The sequence below is a fragment of the Chenopodium album genome, chromosome 6 (assembly GCF_948465745.1).
Source record: "Chenopodium album chromosome 6, dcCheAlbu1.1, whole genome shotgun sequence".
Taxonomy (NCBI): domain Eukaryota; kingdom Viridiplantae; phylum Streptophyta; class Magnoliopsida; order Caryophyllales; family Amaranthaceae; genus Chenopodium; species Chenopodium album.
The window spans coordinates 43,908,657-43,929,466 of record NC_137839.1 but is presented as its reverse complement, the minus strand read 5'-3'; the positions used below and the strand labels follow the sequence as shown (position 1 = coordinate 43,929,466).

At 35.5% G+C, this 20,810-nt stretch overlaps 2 protein-coding genes across 2 annotated transcripts; both read right to left on the bottom strand.

Moving 5' to 3' along the window:
- Positions 1 to 9,687: 9,687 nt before the first annotated feature.
- On the bottom strand, positions 9,688 to 10,218 carry LOC145636920 (putative mitochondrial protein AtMg00310). Its single transcript, XM_081688453.1, has one exon. It carries the CDS (start codon positions 10,216 to 10,218, stop codon positions 9,688 to 9,690), a length of 531 nt encoding a protein of 176 aa, XP_081544579.1.
- A 5,694-nt stretch (positions 10,219 to 15,912) lies between these two features.
- LOC145636046 (coatomer subunit epsilon-2-like) lies at positions 15,913 to 20,427 on the bottom strand. Its single transcript, XM_081687481.1, has 6 exons — positions 20,046 to 20,427; positions 19,593 to 19,744; positions 18,852 to 18,987; positions 18,621 to 18,776; positions 17,257 to 17,336; positions 15,913 to 16,224 (listed from the first exon to the last, which is right to left on the bottom strand). The coding sequence occupies exons 1-6, from the start codon at positions 20,295 to 20,297 to the stop codon at positions 16,131 to 16,133; spliced, it is 870 nt and encodes a 289-aa protein (XP_081543607.1). The 5' UTR covers positions 20,298 to 20,427; the 3' UTR covers positions 15,913 to 16,130.
- Between the last annotated feature and the right edge of the window lie 383 nt (positions 20,428 to 20,810).

The window sequence follows — 20,810 nt, the reverse complement described above, 5'->3', positions numbered from 1 at the left end:
AATATATGGTTGGAGTTTTGAGAAGTTATGATCTTGTTGGACTATTGAGGACTCTTGTTATGTTGGACCTTAAATACATTGTCACATGTTCAACCTTGAGAATATTGACATATGTTATTTAGGAGTTATGAGTATTTATTCTTTCACTTGGGATATGAAGATAATTATTTTACTTCAAGGAGTCATTATGGGTAGCAATGCTATCATTTTGGAGAAAATTCTTGAATTTATTCACCTAATCTTTTAGAGTTGTTCAACAACCTTATGATTTCTATTGTTTTCCCAGTGCTACTAATTTCTTTCTTCCCTTTGTGAGTAGCAGTTAATGGGGATTTTTTTTTTATTGTTTGTTTAAGTATATGAATTTTGGTTGTTTATCAATCAAGATTTTATGTATTCGAATTATTGGGAATGAGGACATAAAAAAAAAATTTTACCTCAAACCTTAATTTGAATTAAATGATAATTGTTTCTTGATTGAGTTTAATTTAGTAGTTGGTATTAGTTGATTAGAATAACAAGAAGCTAAGTGTTTCAACCCAACCTATATGGCAACCAGTTTTATCATCAAGAAAGTATGGTAACAAGAAGCAATTTTAGTAAAGGAATTATTTGAACAAGGTAGTAAGGCAAGCTTGACAGATTGCCAAGGAGGCAAGGATGATATAACCACCAACAATTCCATAGTGGAAAAAAGGTGAAACAAGATGGTGTTAAGAAGTGAAAACTATATATATACCAAAGGGAGATCAATTCCTGAAGTTTTGACGGTTGAGTTAAAGAGTTATACAAGTTGTTTAAAAACAATTTGTGTCTTGAGAATTTGAGAGTGAATAAAAGTTTGTATGGTAAGTATTGGATAGAGTTGATTTTTACCATGTCAGTGGGAACGAACAAGTTATGAATACATCCGATCCTATTTGGAGATGTTTAAGATAACAACCCAAAATAAGTTTTACCAGTTTTTCATGCAGATAGAAAGAATATATAGTGAGGTTTAATTAAGTGGAAATGAAAAGATTACTTGGTTTCGAGAAGTACTCCAAGTTGTTAAGATCTCTCGGTATTCAAGGAAATGATATTGCTTTAAACTTAAGGGAATGAGTTGAAGAATGGCGAACTATGAGTTTAAGGGTGGTTTTCAAGACATAAAGTCTTTGGGAGTTTAATTGAATTGAATTTTAAACAATCAATTCATATATTAGCTAAAAGAAAGGTGAGATCAAAAATAAAGATAAGGAATCAAATCAAGAAAGAAGGTAGGCGAAAGTTCAACAAAATGACTAAAGAGCTTTAAAGGAATATTTTGGAAATAATAAAAAGTTTAAAGGCGGCTTGAGTAACTCTTGAAACTTAAGAAAATTTGAATTATGAAGACGCTGTATACTTGAAAGTGTCGAGAATATTGAACTATGGATGTAAAAATGTCATAAAGGAGAGAGTTTATGACAAGATTTATGAATTTGATTGAGATGTGTTGAAATAACTTGAGTAAGGATTGTATATGAGGTGATTGAAGTTGAGATTATTTAGGGGTCATGAGATTTATTCAAGGGATGCTAGAAGAAAGATTATGGATTTAATTGGAGGAAAGATGTAAGCATGGGAAATATGAGCAAGGATATAAAGGTTAAGTGAAGTTGGAGGTATTATATGGACATATTTGCGTGTGGAGAAAGGGTTAATGTTGCATTGCTTAAAGGGGGTTGAAAGATATTATTTAAGTCATTGAAAGAAGGTTACATCACCCTGGAGAGCGCATGTAATTGTTAAAGAAAGGGATGGAAGTGTTTGTAAAGTGCCTATGGGGGATTGATCAATGTGACAAAGAAGTATAATTATCCTTTGCTTTAAAGCGACGATTTGTTTGATCAAATGAAAGGAGCAAATATATTTTTGAGATTTGACTTGAGGATAGAACTACTAAGTAAAAATATTCGAAAGAAAATATTTAAAATTTGGCGCTTATGACAAGGTTTGGACGATTCGAGTTTTCATTTTTGCCTTTTGGGATAATGAATCACCTAAAATTTCCATGGACTTATGGAATTTAGTATTTTCATTGAAGGTATTTTGGTGAATTCTAAGAATGGGAAGGAAAGGACGATGTGAACATATGTAATAAAACGTGTTGTTGCTTAGAGAGAAGTAAATGCACGCAAGTTTTTCCCGAGTGTGAGTTGTGGTTGAGAAAGGACCATTTTGGGAAACCTTGCGATAAGAGGAAATGTTGATGTAACAGGGATAGAAGCGGTGAATTATGGACTCCGGGCTAAAACAATTGTTGTTAAGGTTTAAGTTGGACAACGGTGTGGAAGATTTTGATAGATTCGAAAGGATTATTAACAATCAAATGCCCTGGAGAAGAATAATTGGAAGTTCATGGAAAGTAATAAGTGTGAAATAACTTCGTATAAATTAATGATTATTTGTGAATGAATTTTAAAGTTTTAAGTTTAAGATAGACTCTCACACATAAGGATTTAAATATGTAATAAGAAATTATTGGAGTTGATAAAGGACCTTGGAAGAGACATTCAATGTCATTGAAAAAGAAGCAATGTATTGGGCAAATACGTTGCTAATAATGTTAAATTTAAGGGGGAATAAGGAAATTAATCTCCTCGAAAGTGTTGGAAAAGGAAAGTTAAAAAAATGTTGGGGTAACTACAGCATGAGACCAACAATATTTGAGGAAATGAAGAAAAAAAAAATCAAGTAGAGAGTGTGAATTTGATCGAATTTGTAAGAGGATATGTTATTTTAATATTCATGGAGATAAAAGCTTGAGTATACTTTGTAAGAGTAAGAAGTTTAAAGGAAATATAATGGAAGGAAAGTGAAATACAACAAGGAAAGGACAAGCTGCAAAAATGATTGGGTAAAGGTGTATCGAGGGTTTAGAGTGATTAATTTATTCGGATTGTGGTGGATAGATTGTCTAAGTCCGCAAAGTTTAAAACCCGATGAAGGAGACTTTGAAGATGGAGCAACTTGCGAAGGCTTACATCAAATTCGTTGTGAGATTACATGGAATTCCTGAAAATATCATGTCAGATAAAAATTCCTAGTTTCTTTCAAAATCCTAGAAGGAGGTATACAGGAGAACTTTGGTAATACATTGGAGACGATTACAACCTCCATCCATTAGTATAATAGCGAAATAATATTTGACTGGGGAATTTATGCAGAAAACAAGTGTATCAATTTCAGAAAAGGATGTAACAAAGTCACCATACAAGCCAGCATTGGTGTGGCAACATTTTGAGGTCGGAATAAAAGAACCATGAAATTTCACTATGTTGGGGAACATTAGTGACCGAAGCAAGAAAAATTTGCATGAATGGATTTGATCTGAGTAGTACAAGTTAAACAACGGACAAGACACAAGTGTTATTGAAAGTGTAACCCATAAGACAAAAGATGAATTTTGGTAAGAAAGAAAATTTGAGCCAAAGTATATATAAATATATATGAATTTGCATAGAATTGGTAAAGTGGCAAATAACTTGGCATATTATCGGACCTTGGTAAAGTATAAGACAATTTTCATAAGTCATTGTGAAAGAACATTAACTACAGGTATGAGTTGCAAAGAGATCTATTGAGTTCAGCCAATTTGATCATGAAAAAGCTAGACAAATCAAAGTTTCGAATATCAAAGTGCTTCATAATTTTACTAGATCGAGGATGGGTGAAAGATAGTATAGATGGAAATTTATTATTTTTGGTATAATGAGTAAGAATTAATAAGAATTTTGGTTCGCAACAAAGAATGCATAGAAGTGTTATGACCTTACCAAAGATGGAATGAGAAAAGATCAACATGATTCTAAAGTTGAGTTAAGTGGAGTCACGGGGGCGTAACTCGTTTTCTTTAAGGGGGGGTAGAGTGCGATAGAATTACGCGCTTTTTCCTTAATTTTGGCCTTTTAAAGTGTTTTTTCGTCAGTTTTACACTGATTTAGTCGATAAGTTTGATTATTTTACACACTAAGATGTATAAGTTTATTACCAAAGTTGATTATTACACTAATGCTAGTGTGAGTTTGTTAGATAGTCTAATAGTTTACACATTATTTTGTGTAAGTTTGTTAGTAAAGTTGTTATCTTACACATTATTTTGTGTAAGTAGGTCAGCAAGTTGGTTACTTTACACACTAGTTTGTGTGTGAATGAATAGATGAGGTAGAAAGGAAATATCACAAAAGTACAGCAACTAAAAGTATTAAGAAAAGTTTTTGAGATTTTAAGTATTTATTTGCCTTTAAACGAGTTTTTAAAGTTTTCGTACCTAAGTTTCGAGGACGAAACTTCTTTTAAGGGGGGTAGACTGTAATACCCCGTATTTTTATGTATTTTTATAAAGTATTTAAGTATTAATAAAATTTATTGTCAAGGGCTCAAGTATTTTAATTAAATATTTTAAAGGGTTAAAGTATTTTAATATAAAGTTTTATAAAAGTAAAATATGTTTTGGGCCAAGCGTTTATTAATTATTGGGCAATGTAAATTATTCCTACATACTCTTATTGGAATAACCCATTCCAAAACCCATAACTTAAGCCCTATCCCATAACTCAAGCCCACATTTTTATAAGCCCAAATTTAACCCTACACTTTCTACTCTATAAATACCCCATGAATCCCCAAAAATTTCCCACACAAAAAGGTTAGTCTTATTTTCTCTCTCCTTTATTTTTTTAATTTGTGTAATTATAATTTTTGATTTATGGGTTTTAATTTTATTGTTTGAAATTAATTTAATTAGTATCAATATATGCACATAATTTATGCACATAATATTTAATTATTAGTATCAATACATGTAAAACAACCACTATCAATATATGCACATAATTTATAATTATTATAATCTTTAATGCATATATTAATTAGAATATAAATGCTACTAGGATTAATACTAGATATTTTATTACATGCTTCCATTTGCATATTGACTTCATCTTCATATACTGGTTCCCTCACAGTTTTGGTTTTATATCCAATTACCTTTATTTTATCATTAATAGAACTATTCAGATCTTCATGCACTTCTAAATTAGAACATGAACCAATATCTATATTATGTCTTGCAAGTTGCTTTAAGGCTTCCTTAGCTTCATATTTTTCATTAAGATTTTTATTAAAGCCAATATTTCTTCTTCATCTTCTTCGAGTTTCTCAATGACTTGTTTTTTCATCCTTATTATAGTTGAATTTTGTCTACTTAAACTTGGTGTTCTGACTTAGGCTTTTCTGCATTTTAGGATTATTAGTTAACCTAATATGAAGTAATCCTGATTCATCAATTAATATCTTACTTGACCTATTTTTTATTGCAGGATTCATGAAGAATTCTTCTCAAATTTTTTCAATTTCAATCTCATTAGGATTTACTTTTATAAGTGCGATTTTCTTCTTAAGGCCTCCTCCTGCTCACATTTTTTAGCATCTACTATTTGTTTCTTGAAAGATGAATTTATGGTGTTAATTAACTAATAGACTGCCTTCCATCTTAAATTTATAGGTCGAGTTCCTTTATGCATGTTTAGTTCGATCCATTAGTTAACAACTTGATTGCTAGAAACTTTTGAGCATATGAATCTGTTAATTAAGCTCACATAGTATCTAGGTTCACGTATATAACTTACAGTTCCTTGACTTAAGCTACAAGTGATACCACTAATAATCTGCTCATATAACTCTTTAAGCCTAATATCACAAACAAAGCTTAAACATTTAACATTTTTACCAAAATCTTGTAAAGGAATTATGTATACTTGCACTGCACCAATACAAATACAACTATAATTTCCTTTTTCTTTAAGGTTCTTAATGCTTTTTCCAGTGTATGATATTAATTTATGCTGCTTTCTTTTACAATCCTCAATTACTATACTTCCTTCCATTTCTTCACATACGTATTTAGTTCAGTTTTAAAGAAACAAGTTTTAAATATTTTATCTTTAGTAATCCGGAGAAAATTCCAACTTTCTTTGTTCATTTCATCTAGGCCTTTATCATCAATAAAATACTCAGTTCTTTTAAGTTGACCTATAGTCATTTTACTTATCCTTATCTTCTGATTCTGAGTTTTATAACACTTCCCTTTCCATCATGTTTTTTATTTCTTCATAATTTTCATCTTCAAACTCACTATCTTCAAGTTCTTCATTGTACTCATTTTCTTCTTCTATTATTTCTACTATTCCTTTATTATTACTAAAAGCCAATTCTAATGCTTCGTCTTCTGGTATATCTATGTAATCCCAACTACCTAAGGCTTCCATTGACTTGTGGTCAGATTTCTAACATTCATTAGCATAATGTCCTAGTTCTCCACAAGACCCATATTTGCATGTTTTCTTTTTCTCAAGACAATATGTTGCCTTTCTAAAAAACCTACTTAGTTTTCTATATTTGTGTTTATCGTGCTTCTTATTATAGATTTCTTTAGTTGATCTGTCAAATTTATTTTTCCTATAATTTCTTTTTAATAGTTTTTTCTTTCACATCCATAGTTATTTGGGAAATCCCAACAAGTGAGAATATGTCTCTTTATTTGTTGAGTTCCTGCAACCTCTCTTCATTTCTTTTCAATCCATTTTTTTAGGAAAGCAATTTTATTTCCTAAAGCATCCCTAGCTAAGAACTTTTCCTTCCATTTTTGGTATTTTTCATTGATTTTTTCGTTAAGAGGACTTGTTAATTTATCGTAGAACATTCTAAGATTCATTTCATTTTCACCAATCTTATAGTAATATGTTTCAAATTCCGTAATATAGTCCTCTACATATTTCATATTACAGATGGACAATTACTTAACTTTCTTTGATATTCCATTCGTGTTTCATTAGGATCAGCTTTAGGGCCAATGAATTCTAACTCAATGTATTGACATACTGTCTAAACATTCTAGTAGGAGATTTACTAGCTTTGAATGTAGTTTTGACTTCTTCATCTATACCATCATACCAGTCTTCTACACAGCCATAAAAACTATTTTCAATATAGTTTAAGAAATTTTCCAATGTCCATTCAGTGTTTAAATTGAGCACACTACTCATGCTATTTTTCCACTGATCTAAACCCTCTTGTCTATCTCCTACACCATCTAACTTAAGCTTATAACCAGTTTAACTTATAGGTTCAAGATTCACTTCTTCTTGTTTAGGTATTTGATTAGGCATGACCTTTACACTAAATCAGGTAGTCTTTCTTGTTATGTATCATGGTCGTGTGCAACTTCCTACTCCTTGATACCTATGTTTTCATTAATAATTTCTCCTCCAACATCATTATTATCCATTACTCTTTTACCTAGTTTGTTTTCAATATTTTGTTGAACCACTTCTGTTGGTAGAAAGTTTAGATCATCTAGTTTCATTAATCCCATTTGTTGGTATAAATCATCCTCTAAAGTAGCATAGCTATTTTACTCTACTATATTATTCGCAACAATTCCTTTCTCATAAACTATTTTCATGTTATCATTTAGCTTATCTGGGTCTTCTTCTTTATCAAACATGATTTGCAATTCTTCAATCATTTTCTCCTGAACATGATGGCTCATCTTTAGTTTCTGTATTATTTTCTTGGTAACTAGTAGATCTTTTAGGGAGTGATACCGTAAACTTCTTATTTTTATCTAGATTTTGAAAAGGATATTTATATTTATAAGGAACAATTTTTTCCTTACTAGGTGATACTTCTTTAATAGATTGATGTCTAACTTTGTTTGTTAAAGCAAGTTGTACTTGTTTGACTTGTTCATTTAAATCACTTACTCTTTTATTAATGTCATTGGTGGTTATTGTTATTTTATTTTCAATATTAATACAACAAACATGTATATAATCAACCTCTTATCTTAGTTCACCAATTTGATCTACAATATAATTAAGGATTAGACCAAAATTAATAATATTTTTCAAGAATATGAAAATAATGCTTAAAATCAGGTTTGTTACGCTCAATATAAGCCCTAGTATTCTCCAGCTTTACTTAACAATTAACAACTTATTTTAACTTTTAACGTATGGCTCTGGTACCAATTCTTCGTAGCTTAACTGTTTTTAATTTATAATAACATTATTGTCTTTCTTAATAATAGATTCCACTTGTGCAATAACAGTGTATAAATATATCACTTTATTTCTAATACAAACACTTAGCCTTTTAATAATATAAGTACTACTAAAAAGAGCAAAATGACACCTCGAAAACAATATTAAGAAACATATAACAGTATAAAATTTACTATTACACGTTCAAACTTAAAATAACAGTATTAAAATAGCAAATGACGTTTTTCCAACACTTAGCGAAATTTTTTTTTCAACGTAGATACGTACCTTTGTTGTCCCTACCTAGTAGTGAGCTTTTTTTTTTTTTTTACAAAGGTTATAGGAACAAAACAAAGATACAGATTCTAGTTTTTCCTTTCCTCCATTGCCATTATATGAGCAGCTTCCACCATCTCCCTTTGAACTTTAATGCATATCACGAGATCAAACTTTTTGCACATGCGTGTGATATCTTCTGCTATGTTTTGTATATCCATCAGAGCTTCCCCTGGCTGCTATAAGGCCCTAACTACCTCCTCGCAATCTGTTTTAATAATTACATTCCTGTAGCTATATATTGTTGCTCTTTTATAGCCCACCAGATCGCATATGCCTCAGCTAGTATCGCACTGCTTGCAAATATCTTCCTAGCTTCCCCTCCATTTTGTGTTGCCCTGCTATCCTCAACCTAAGCTACATCAGCTTCCCATCTAGGTTTATCTTTCACTCTTCTACGCTTTCATGCTGCATTCACCAGGATTGTGCTGGTTTCTTGTGTTCAGGCTTTTCCTCTCATGAAGACTAGGGGGATTTTCCCCCGTCCACCCCTACAACCTCAAGTCAATTGTTGCTCCTTTTTCCTGATTTTCTCTACATTCGCCCATCTCTTAATGTGTACCTGCACCAGATCCAAAATAGATAATGGACTGACACTCACATTTCTGAAAATTACATCATTTCTATGGGTCCAAATTGCCCAAAACACGACTATAAAAAGCTGTTGAATCCTTTCTTCTCTCCCATCCAATTTTCTTGCGTTAATTAGAATATCTCCTATCCATGATGTCATATTGATTTCCTGATTTGCTGTTGAGTTCAGACCCAAATCACGCGCTCTCTATATTCTTTGTGTGATGATGCAGTCTCTAAACAAATGGTGTGCCGTTTCATCCTCTATGCCACACAGGACACAATGACTTTGACCCAACATCCCCCTCTTTCTCAGATTATCCCTCGTTGCTACCTTGTTATGCATTATTTTCAAAATTAGTAGAATGCACTTTTGCCAGGTTCTAATCTTCCATAGCCCTTTCCATACCTCACATTCCTCCCCTTTCCTTAGCTTGTAGTCCTGCCACCAATAACCAGATTTAAACTTATAAGCTCCTTTCTCTTCTAGCATCCAGAGAAATCTATCCTCCCCCTCTGCAGGTAAACAAGTGGTGAGGATATCTCTTGCATCCCCTTGCTCAAAAGATTTCCAAATGAGATTTGCATTCCAACACCTATTATTTGTCATTAGATCCGACACCTTGCTGATGCCCATCTCCCAGAAGCTCTTCTTTGGTTGTAGTCTCTTGCTTCCTACCCAAATATCCTGTGTTATGTCTGTCGATCTTCAATCACCAATTACTCGTCCTAGGCCTACCTTGAACTCTTGGGTGGCCTTCACCAAGCTCCGTGCTGCCCATGAACCATGAGCGGGCACTTTCCCTTTATATCCCAAGCTAACAGGGTTATCTCCATATTTCCCTGTAAAGATCTTGCTTGCTAGCAGCTCCGGATGAGTGTACAGTCTCCAAGTCTGTCGCATCAAGAGAGCTCTATTTACTTGTCTTATGTTCTTCATTCCCAATCCTCCAACACTTTTGTGAGAATACAGGAGCTCCTTTCTTTCCCAATATACTGGTTTCCCTTCTCTCTTGTTCGACCACAAGAATTTTAATAATATTGACATTATGCTTTTCTCACATCTTTTGGGACACCAATATATCGAGAAAACATGTTGAACTGTCGCAATCAGAACTCCATTAATGAGAATTAGCTTCCCAGCCATAGAAAGATTAGCAAACTTCCATGAAGTTATCTTTCCTATGATTTTCTCCTGTACATGCTTGAGTTTCGTAGAGGACCTTCCATCCACATCCATTTGGCAGGCCAAGTATGTGCCCAGTTATTTTGTGCTCTTTGCTCCTAGGGGCTATCTTAAAATTCTGATGAATCTTGGCAGGGTATTAGGACTAAATAAAATAGCCAATTTCTGAAGGTTTATTGCTTCCCCTGATAGCTTGCAAAAAGTATCCAAAGTTGCTTTCACTGTTCTTATTGTTGTGGGTGTTGCTTTGAAGCAGAATAATGCATCGTCTGCGAAGAACAAATGTGAAATTGGAGGAGCCGTTCCAGAAACCTTTATTCCATGAGTAATTTTGCTTTCCTCCAGCGCCATCAATCTCCTTGATAAGTACTCCATTAGATGGATGAATAGGTATGGTGACAGGGGATCGCCCTGTCGAAGGCCTACCTTTGGGAAGATAAGTTTGGTGGCCTCTCCATTGATCATTATACCATAGGTCACAGATTTGATGCATTGTTCTATCTATTGTATCCATTCATTTGGAAAATTCATACTCTTCGGGATCATAAGTAAAAAGTCCCATCGCACTCGATCATATGCTTTACTTAGTTCTACTTTAAGGATAGCTTCAAATCTACCACCCTTTCTCCTCTTCTTAACTGAGTTCAATAGCTCAAGAGCTATGAAACAATTGTCCACCATACTCCTACCAGGCACAAAAGCATTTTGAAACTCACCAATGACCGTCTGTAAGATTGGCTTCAGTTGATTAACCATGCACTTGGAGATAATTTTGTAGAGTGTTGCACAAACTTATAGGTCGAAACTCTGTGACTTTGGTTTGATTTTTCATCTTTGGTATTAGGGCCACAAAAGTTTGATTCGTTTCCTTCAACATATGCCCATTACAAAAGAAGGATTGAACTCCCTTAATGACCTCATTTTTCACAATATCCCAGTGCTCTTGGAAAAATAGAAAGGAGCACCATCTAGGCCAAGGGATTTTAAGGGGTGAGGAGAAAAAGTTGCTTCTTTGATTTCCTCCTCCGAGAAAGGCCTTGTTAAGCTTTGGGCCTGGCTTTGGGTTAATTTTGGTAGCGCTTCCAACCACTCATGGGCTTCTGTCATTTCCTCCGAATCCCGACATGGGCCTCCTTCATACATCCCCTTAAAGTATTTGTAAAATTCTTCCTTGATCAAATTCTGGTCCATTAACCACTCCCCTTGCTCATTTTGGATGACTTTAATTTCCAACCTTGTCATTCTCTCTTTAACTCTTTTATAGAAAAAACTTGAAGTTTGATCCCCAAGTGCATCCCACTTTGACTTCGCTCTTTGTCTCCAGTACCACCATTTTTTCTACATTGTTAGCTCAGCCGCTCTCCTATTTTCAATTTCTTCCATTCCCAACTTCTCACTATTAGATTGGGCGGCTTCCAATTCCAACTGGAGAACTTTCCAGTTTAGGCCCACTTTTGTTTTATGATGTATGCACCACGACCATAGTTCGCCTAAGCATGCTTTTATCTTTCTTTATGCTCTAAACATCGAAGAGCCCACCACATCTTCAGCCCAGGCCTTTTCAACAACTGATTGGGCTTCTTTCATCTTTAAACACCAGGCATCCATTCGGTATGGACTTCTTCTTTTAACTTTGCTTGGGTCTGGGTCCAGGATAACCGGGCCATGGTCCGAAAACACAATTGGTAAATTCCAAGTTATGGCATCCGGGTGGGCAAGACGCCACTCATTCTTATATTAGCATAGGCCCGATCCAAAGTTTCATATATTGGTTAAGAGGATTTGTTATTTGACCATGTATACTAGACACCTTTAGATGGTATTTGAGATAGGCCCAAGTCTGTTTTCCAATTGATAAAGTTTGCTAGTCCTGGTATTTGTCGATTTCCTCCAAGTTTTTGTGAAGATTGTTCAACTTGATTAAAATCTCCCACCAACACTAACGGGTTTGAAATTGGGAGAAGATAATAAGAGAGGTTGCTCCATACCATTTCCCTATCAACTAAGTACGGACTACCATACACAAACGCATATTAGCAAATAGACCCATTTATAGATTAGATCTTACAAAGGATTACATGCCGATTAACTACTACTACTTCTACGTTAACACGGTGGGACCAACACAAAAAATTACCACCCCCACCATTGACCGAGTCAGACCCCGTACAATCCGAAAAGCCCCGTTTTAGGAACAAAGGCGCTAAACTACTTACACTACACTTAGTTTCCAAGAGGAAGATAAAGTCTACATTATAACTAGATGAAAGCATAAAAATAAAAGGGAAAATCGAGGCAGTACGATCACACAACCCCCTACAATTCCAAGAGAGGACCTTCATTTCCCCCCCCCCCCCCCCGAAAGCTGTTCTGGGACAACCGCGCCCTTCGCCTTCAACAACTTGATCAAGACAGAGTTGTCATTGTTACTTACAGCATCAGAATACTTCTCCCATAGGTCGTCCTCTGAGTTTAACCCAAACCTCCAAGTTCCTTTCCCTCCTTCCGTCCTTGCTTCCTCCTCCCCCTCAGCAATGCCAAACCTCCATTTGCCCTTTCCTTCATACACAAGTTGTGCTTTCAGTTTCTTGTCACTCTGATTGTCTCTGTTCGTCTCCACCCTAACTCGCTTCAGTTGAGCCAACACCCTCCCCCCCCCCCTTTTTACTTGTTGCACGTGGTCCAGGTTTGCAGCATGCCATTTTTTTCTTCTACGGTTTCTCATTCACGAGTCTCATCCCCTTCCTCTTCTTGTAAAGCATCTTCTTCTCTTCGTGCGAGTAGAACTCGTCTTCCACCTCCTTCTCCGATTCTATTTCATTCTTCATCTCAAGAAATTTTAGATTCATAATGGAGTCAAACGACTCAGAAGACAGCGATGACAGAGCGGTGGCAAAAGAATTCACTGAAGCAGGGGAGTTAGGGGGATTTTTTAATTCCCTTGTTTCCACAGAAGCACCGTCCGACCAGGATTGTGAATAGCCAGAGTTGTCCGAGTCATGGGCTACTCCCTTCAATTTCAGCCATAGATGTGAAGCTGGCACTAAGTCCTTCCCGTCCTCCAACTTGTTCTGAACAGGGGTGTTTTTTGGTGGGGAGTTTGCTGGAAGGTTGCCTAGTAGGATAGAAGGGTTAATTGTTGCACGAGGGAAAGATAGCTCCAGTTGTGCTATCCATAAGGCGGTTAGGGTTAACTTTGGCTTGAAAACATCACTTGAGGGGTCAATTATGGGGGATAATGCGGTCAGTATCTAAGAAAATAGGGTAGAAAGTGTCATCACTTTCAATTTCCTTGTTGGGACCCAAAGCAGGAGACATTTCCATTATTAGAAGTGGTTTGATAGGTTGAAAAGGTAAGGAAGAAGACAAGTGGTGGGGATTAAAAAACTGGTAGTTCTTCGTAAAGGGTGGGGGTTTTCTTATATAATTAAGGAAAGCATTAAAGGGAATATGGAGAGTTTAAACTGAAGATAAGAAGGGAATTAACATAAATGCAGGTGGTTGTGGCACCCATATCAGGGAGGAACAAATTAGTAGTTGCCATAAATTCTCTCTTCATCCAGGTAGTTAAGGAGAGCAAATTGCTTATATAGTAGGAGGCAAATTTAAAAAATTGGACTAATCATCTAACATAGACTATTTGACTATCGGGGTCAAGGAAAAAGTCTTAGTCAACTGATTCAGGGAGGTCTCATCTAATAAATAATCTGTAAAAATGGTTGAGAAAATAAGAGTACCTTGACCAGTCAGTTTCTCCCCGGCAGTCCACATATTCCGGTCACCGGAAAATTCAAGCTCGGGCCATGTCTTCACTAGACTCTTCTCCTCTCCCTCCTTAAGTAAATGCTGCTCCTCAGTATCTTCTTTGGCCTGGTTATCACATCTCTTCTTTCCAGATTGACTTTCCCATTGCTTAACCATTGGTGGAGATTTTCTTTTGCACATCTTCCTTTCAGTTTCGCAGTTTATAGACATATTTGATTGATGAGATGGCTCTGTTTCCATCTCCAATTTGCGTCTTTTAAATCGCTCCCTCGAGCTTGAGGTTGTGTAAGGTCCTGATCTCGCACACCATGTCCTTGCATATCCCCTAGCTACTGGCGCTGTCATATCTTTATGATTAGCACATTTCATCCAGTTTTCCCAAAGGTTTAATTTGCCCTTTTTTGTAAGGCGGGGATGATGATCGAATTGATTCTAGTAACACCTTTTCAAGCAAAGATTTGGGTTTCCTCTTGCGAGCAGGGAGATGTTTCTCCCATTTGGACATTGCTCTTTCCTGGGTTATCCCTTGGCTCAGCATTCACTTGCAGTTGTATACCCATCTGCAGCAACACATTCTGCACCCTATTACTAGGACCTGGATTGTCCTGGTCATCGGAGCTGTTGTTTGATGATGAGCTTGTTGGTGCACTCTGTTCTGAACTTCCACCACTCTGGTTATTTGACCCATTATTTTCTGAAGGATTATCCTCTTAACCATCCCTATCCAAATGATCATTAGGTGGAGTATGTTCAGGTGATTGTGAAGTAGGACTTGGGTAGGGATATACTCTCAGATTCACCCTTGTTGTCCTAAACCTCTCAATATCCTACAATCCCATGACTTTTTTCGAGAACAGAGGAGTTAGTGATCTAGTAAGTAACAATTCATTACCAGGACCACACAAGCCTCTAATTCTGTAGCGCACCTCCCTTTGTGCTAGGTGCAGGGGTGTTTTGCATCCTGGTTGTCTGTGTCCAACCTTGCCACAGCCATTGCAAAAAGTAAACACCCCTTCATACCACAGGAAGATCCATAGTGCCTTTATTTCAAAGTACTCATAGAAACCCAGGGATCAGAGCTTTTTCTACAGGGATTACAACTTTAGCTCTGATGATACTATGACGTCTGTCATATCCTGATTCATGATCGAGTCTTATTAATCTTCTTATCTTGCCTAGAATTCTTCTTGCTACCTGTGGTTTGCACTCTTCTGTTCGTAGGCCTTCAACTCTTACCCATATAGCTGCCTCTATAAAGTCCATTTGCTCTACTCTTGATCCCATAATCCATTCTTTGAACACTACCAGTGCTCCCTTGTAAGCAGATGTCCCCATGGCTATCAGGTTTTCCCTGTCTTGCCAAGACGTACAGAAGAAGAACAAGGACTTGGAGTGACTCACCTTTTGCAGTATGACAGCTCTATTCGTCTTCCACAGGTTAACCACCCATGTTTGTAACTGAATTTCAGAAAACTCCCTTGCATCTAAAACTTTTGCTACAACAGCTAGATTGTACTTATCCATATCCTCCGGACTATCTTCCGGAAGCCGGAAAATTGCAATTCCCATTCTATTCAGGCTTTGGTGTGTTTCGTGCAAAGGCATAGATTTGTTTAAACTAGGAAGAGTAAAATGAAAAGATTGATTCGCAATAGACATGTGAAACTGGAGGTAGTAAGTTGCTTCTCTAGTAAGTGACTAGAGAGTGAACATCTCTCTATATTCTAGACAGAGAAGGTTTTGGTCATGGAACATGTTACATGTAGGTTTGTCTTTAGACTAATAGACCAAGTCCTAGTAGTGGGCTACTTAATAAAATGGCTTAAATCAGGAGTATGAATTTGTGGACCAGTGGCTGAGAGGAGAGATATGTTCATGAGGAAGGAGAGAAAAGAAAAAGGGTAATGTCGACAACACCAAAAAATGCGTAAAAAACTTACCAACTAGTTATATGTATCAACAATTTGGAACGAAAGAAGTACATAGTGAAAAAAAAAATATAGAATTACAAACAATTTCGAAAAGTCTCATGCCGTTCCATACATAAAGCTATCATAACATGCTATTTGATTCTTGTCCCTGTGGAGTTGGAAGATCCCATATCAGGGATAATTAAAAGAGAAACAACAATGTAATAGACTTAGTTCACAAAAAAAACCAATTAACTAGATACTAGACCAAGTCCACAAGCAATGTATTTCTTATGCAACTGACTGAACTGCCCTCTCAAAACTGTCTTCTGCATCAGACAAACATTTCACGAACATGTGCTCAGGATGTGTAACCTTCAACTGACTGCAAAAGTTGATGATCAATAATATAAGCTTTTTCAAAACAATAAAAGATTTCAATTTCAATTGCCTACAATAGAACCTAGCAACTGCAAGTACACTACTACAAGTAAAGACAGGAAATGCAATAATTAAGCACAGGATCAAAATTATTATATTGCTAAAACAAAAATGGCAACAATACATAGCATAGGACACATAAAGGACGTGAGACTACTATTTGTATTGAATTTGCAAAAAATGGGTACAAATGAAAGATCATGTCTTATAATCTTATATAATCGAAAGACTTCAGGGGCAATGATTCAACATCATCAACGCTAAAAGTAGTAAAATAATTTTAGGCTAGAAATCATGAATCTGGAATGAGACGCAGTGCAGCATATTAAGTGAACCTTCTGACCTTCCCAGATGATTTAACACATACCGATGTCTAATTGAAAAACCAAAATTTTATCAAATAAAACATGGAAAGGAACTTTATTTCTATTTTTTTTATAAAAAGATGATCATTACTGCTATTACGTCTACAAGGATTTTGAAAACAGAATTAAGGAAAGAAAGTCTGGCATATGCAGCACGCAGGGCATGTTAAACCTATTCTGAGATGAGGTAATAACTCTAGGATGATTAAGATAGTCTTGCAACTTTTATAATTCACTAGGCTATAAACAGCTTTGGTTCTTGGCACAGGTAAAAAAAACATATAAAATGGCAGTGTCATTCAGAGAACGAAGTTAATTATCCCTACACTCTGATGGTTCTTACTCTTGGTTTTTTACCATTGCTCTACATGAAACATACAACCAAAAGTAGCTTTTGAGGCATAGAAGTAAAACCCATAGTCCAGTAAAGAAGTTAGAACCAACTACCAAGACTACCAAGAGCAGCAAGAGAATTTAAGTACAAAAATGTGATACATAGTTATATACTGCACTACTTAAGTAACATAATATCACAACCACAAAATATATTAAAGTTTTTTGTAACAAAGGCCAAGTATAACAATGCAGTGGATTACGCGATTAGCCATTACCTCAGGTATCGGGTTGTTGGCTTGCTAAGGTGAAGACAGCACACAACCAAATTTGACAATGTTTCAGCATCCTTTGCATCCTTCATCAGACACAAGTTAAACAATATGTTATCAGGTATTTCTGTGGACCAGAACAATTTCCGTGATAGAGTCAACATGTTTCCCAAGAATGAAAGACTAAAGGAGCAGTATACCTTTTGTTATCCAAAACTTCCCATGTACCCCCCATGGATTTAATCAAACAATCGGCAAAAAAACCTTGTAATTGGAGGTTACCTATTTGGCACATGATTCTTATTGGTATTTTGTTCTACGAACATAAAATAGATGCTCTTGTATCACTTGGTGTATGATAGGAGAGCACTGATGATCAAGAGAAAAATGCAAAAAGAACGTAGATTGTGGAGTATTAGTCTTAATGAATTCTTAACACTTAACAGATTATTTTAGGACCATTTAGCATAAGATTTGAATGCCTGAGATCATCAAGCGAATGAAACACAGCACTTTACAGAAGTAACGAGCAGAAGAACAAACTAAGGTAACATTGATGTGGTAGCAGCTGTATAGGAAAGAGAGTTCCAAAAGGTTATAAAGTTGAAACAGATGCATTAACTTGGTTTCATTAAAACATCCATTGTTGATCAATCTATCCATTTGCCAATGTCAAAACCTAAACCTTAACAACAGCTCCTAGCAGCGGCATTTGTGATCTAATGTTCAAAATGTGAAAATCATGATTTCTGACTGTTATTTTACAGTTTTAAACCTGGCTTGGGAAGATAATGGTCTGTCCATTTATTCAGAAATTCAAAAGAACACATTTAGATGATAGCAAGAACACAGCAAGGAAGGCAAATTTTAGTAAAGCAAATTTTTTATCTTATGATGATGTGGCATTTAATTTAAGTGAACTTAAAGCTGATTATGGTTACCTAAATGATGAATAATTAAGAGAACACTGAACTTATTATGTCTAATTTGTATACTAATAATAACAATTAAAGTCAAAAGTTATCTAATGTTGACCCAATTATAGCCTCCGTATCTCATATGAATCGTTTCCTAATTTAATAAGTCATATCAAAAAGCACCCTTGATTGATGATACTATCCACTACTTAGAGGCAACACTCATATATCTTAACATGTCCAAGCTTCTAATCAAATAGGGTTTATACTAGTCATGTTCCAGTTTATAAGAGGAAACGACAACCTACAGTAATATATTTAAAATATAGACAAGTTCCAGTAAAAAATCAGAAAATCTTTAAAAGATGTCAGAATCATTACCACACATACAACCAAACCAAATGGTCAATAGTCTCAATACCCACAATCTTTTAAGTAATTCAAACAATTTACCTTGTTCAAAGCTTCAAGTAACAGTGATTCTGCTTCATCAAAATTTCCCATATGCATACAACAGACAGCCTTGCCATTCAGGATCAATCCAGTCATTGAATACTTCTCAGAGAAATCCTGGAAGGTGAGATATGCCTCCTGTATCTTGGAACCCCCCTATAACAAAGAAAACGCATCTTTAGCGGTCATCTCATGTACCTGGAAGAGGAACAGAAAAACAGCTGCATTTACCACTGCCAAATTTAGCCAGGCATTAGCAAGTTGAGTCAATGTGTGGTCCTCATCAACTTGTTGCATAATCTTTAACTGTTTATCTGCATGCTCTGATCTATGCATCTTGATATATATTTGGACATTCAATCCATGCCTGTGTAAGACAGTGAGAGAGGAAGCAAACCTCAGGATACAGGAAAACATCTTTCACACAACCAAATAAGACTTGCCAAGAGTATGTGCAATGTTTCCATTATATTCAGCATATAGTAACAGCGAAACCATACACATAAAAAGTCCTACATCTTTTTCATTTTTAGTGTTAACAAGGAATCATAATAATAGCACACAGACGTTGATTTGTCTCTGATCAAGCATAAATCAAACAGATTCCGATCTAAGCCACATTAACATGAAATTGGAGCATTCAGTTATAACTCATAAGCAATAGCCCAGCTTTGTTTTTCACCTCTATACATAAGTTTCTGCAAAAGTAATTTGTTCAACTTACCGACAACAAATGCCAATATACTTTAAAGGGTTCAGGTTTGCTACATAAAGCCCGTTGAACAAAAAATTAGGAATAAGCCTGGCCCGCTACCCGCCTAAGCCCGCAAATGATCACTTCTACAATATAACTCATTTTAGCATAAGGTTTTTAGGAGAAATAACAAAGCCTGTGTGGCTATAATGGTATGACCCTATAACCTCTAATATATTAAGCTAATAACACGCAACTTAGAATGTGGGAATACTAACAATTCCATAGTTCCTCCAGCATGAGTATGCTTCAAAGCTTCACTGTAATCTTGTTCATGCATAAATATAATACCAGCAACAAGCCTCAAGGTCGGCATGTTTCCAATGGCAGAATCCGCTAACCACTCCTTTAAACTCGAAATCGCCGATTCCTGCAATCATATCAACCCATTTCACGGTAATTAACATCTATACATCCCTTATCATAGTATCAGTAATTCAAAATTCGACAAAATTGAGATCCCAACTGCTAAGATTTAAAACGCTACAAAAATCAAATCAATTCTTTGATCCATCAAAACGAACCTTACGATTGTGTAATACCCTTTAGATTACAGCAATTGAAAACATGAATTACGAAATATTAGCACTAATCTAGTTGCAATTAGAACAAGAAATTATCGATAATAAGAAAAAAGAAGATGAAAATTGGCGAGATCTGAGAAAAGGGACCTTATTATCGGGAGATGAAAGATAGAAAGCGAGAAGTTTGACGGCTTGAAGAGGAGTGGCAGCAGAAGAATCAATTTCATTGATGACAAGTTGGTGGCTGCCAAGAGCAATGTATGATCTGTAAACGAAACAATCTCTTTCGATTGCATCTTCAGGAGAAAGATTGGGGATGTCGCTATTGTTGATGGCTGATTGGTAAGCTCCCAAGTAGAAATTATTCCGTAGACTGAACAGAAGATCTGGTGCCGCCATTGATGATAGATCTCGAGATCAGAATGCTCGGGGATGGGGAGGAAGAAAGTGAATATATGTATTTTTTTGGTGCAAAAGAAGAAGAGAGCAGTGATTATGATCGCACAAGGGAAAACACTTGTTGAGTTGTTGATCTTCGTGATAAACTTATTTCGTTTATCATCGCCTCATCGGGTTAAAACCGTCATTTCACCCCTTACGTAAGGGTACTATTGTAACTCAAACCCGTTTTCATTTGCTGCCTCTGCCCTTATTTCTTGATGACTGTACACCTTAGCCACGTCGAAAATTACTTCTACTTCTTACCCTAACGTCGTTACTTAGGCCCTGTTCTTTATATCTGCTCTACTCTGCTGAGCCGTGCTCTGCTCTACTCTGCACTGCTCTGCTCTATTTTCAAATAATAAACATAATTAATATTCAATAATAATAATAATTAATATTGTATTGATGATAATAATTTATTATTTTGAATAATTATTAATATTAAAAAAAATTTTAATAATTATTAAT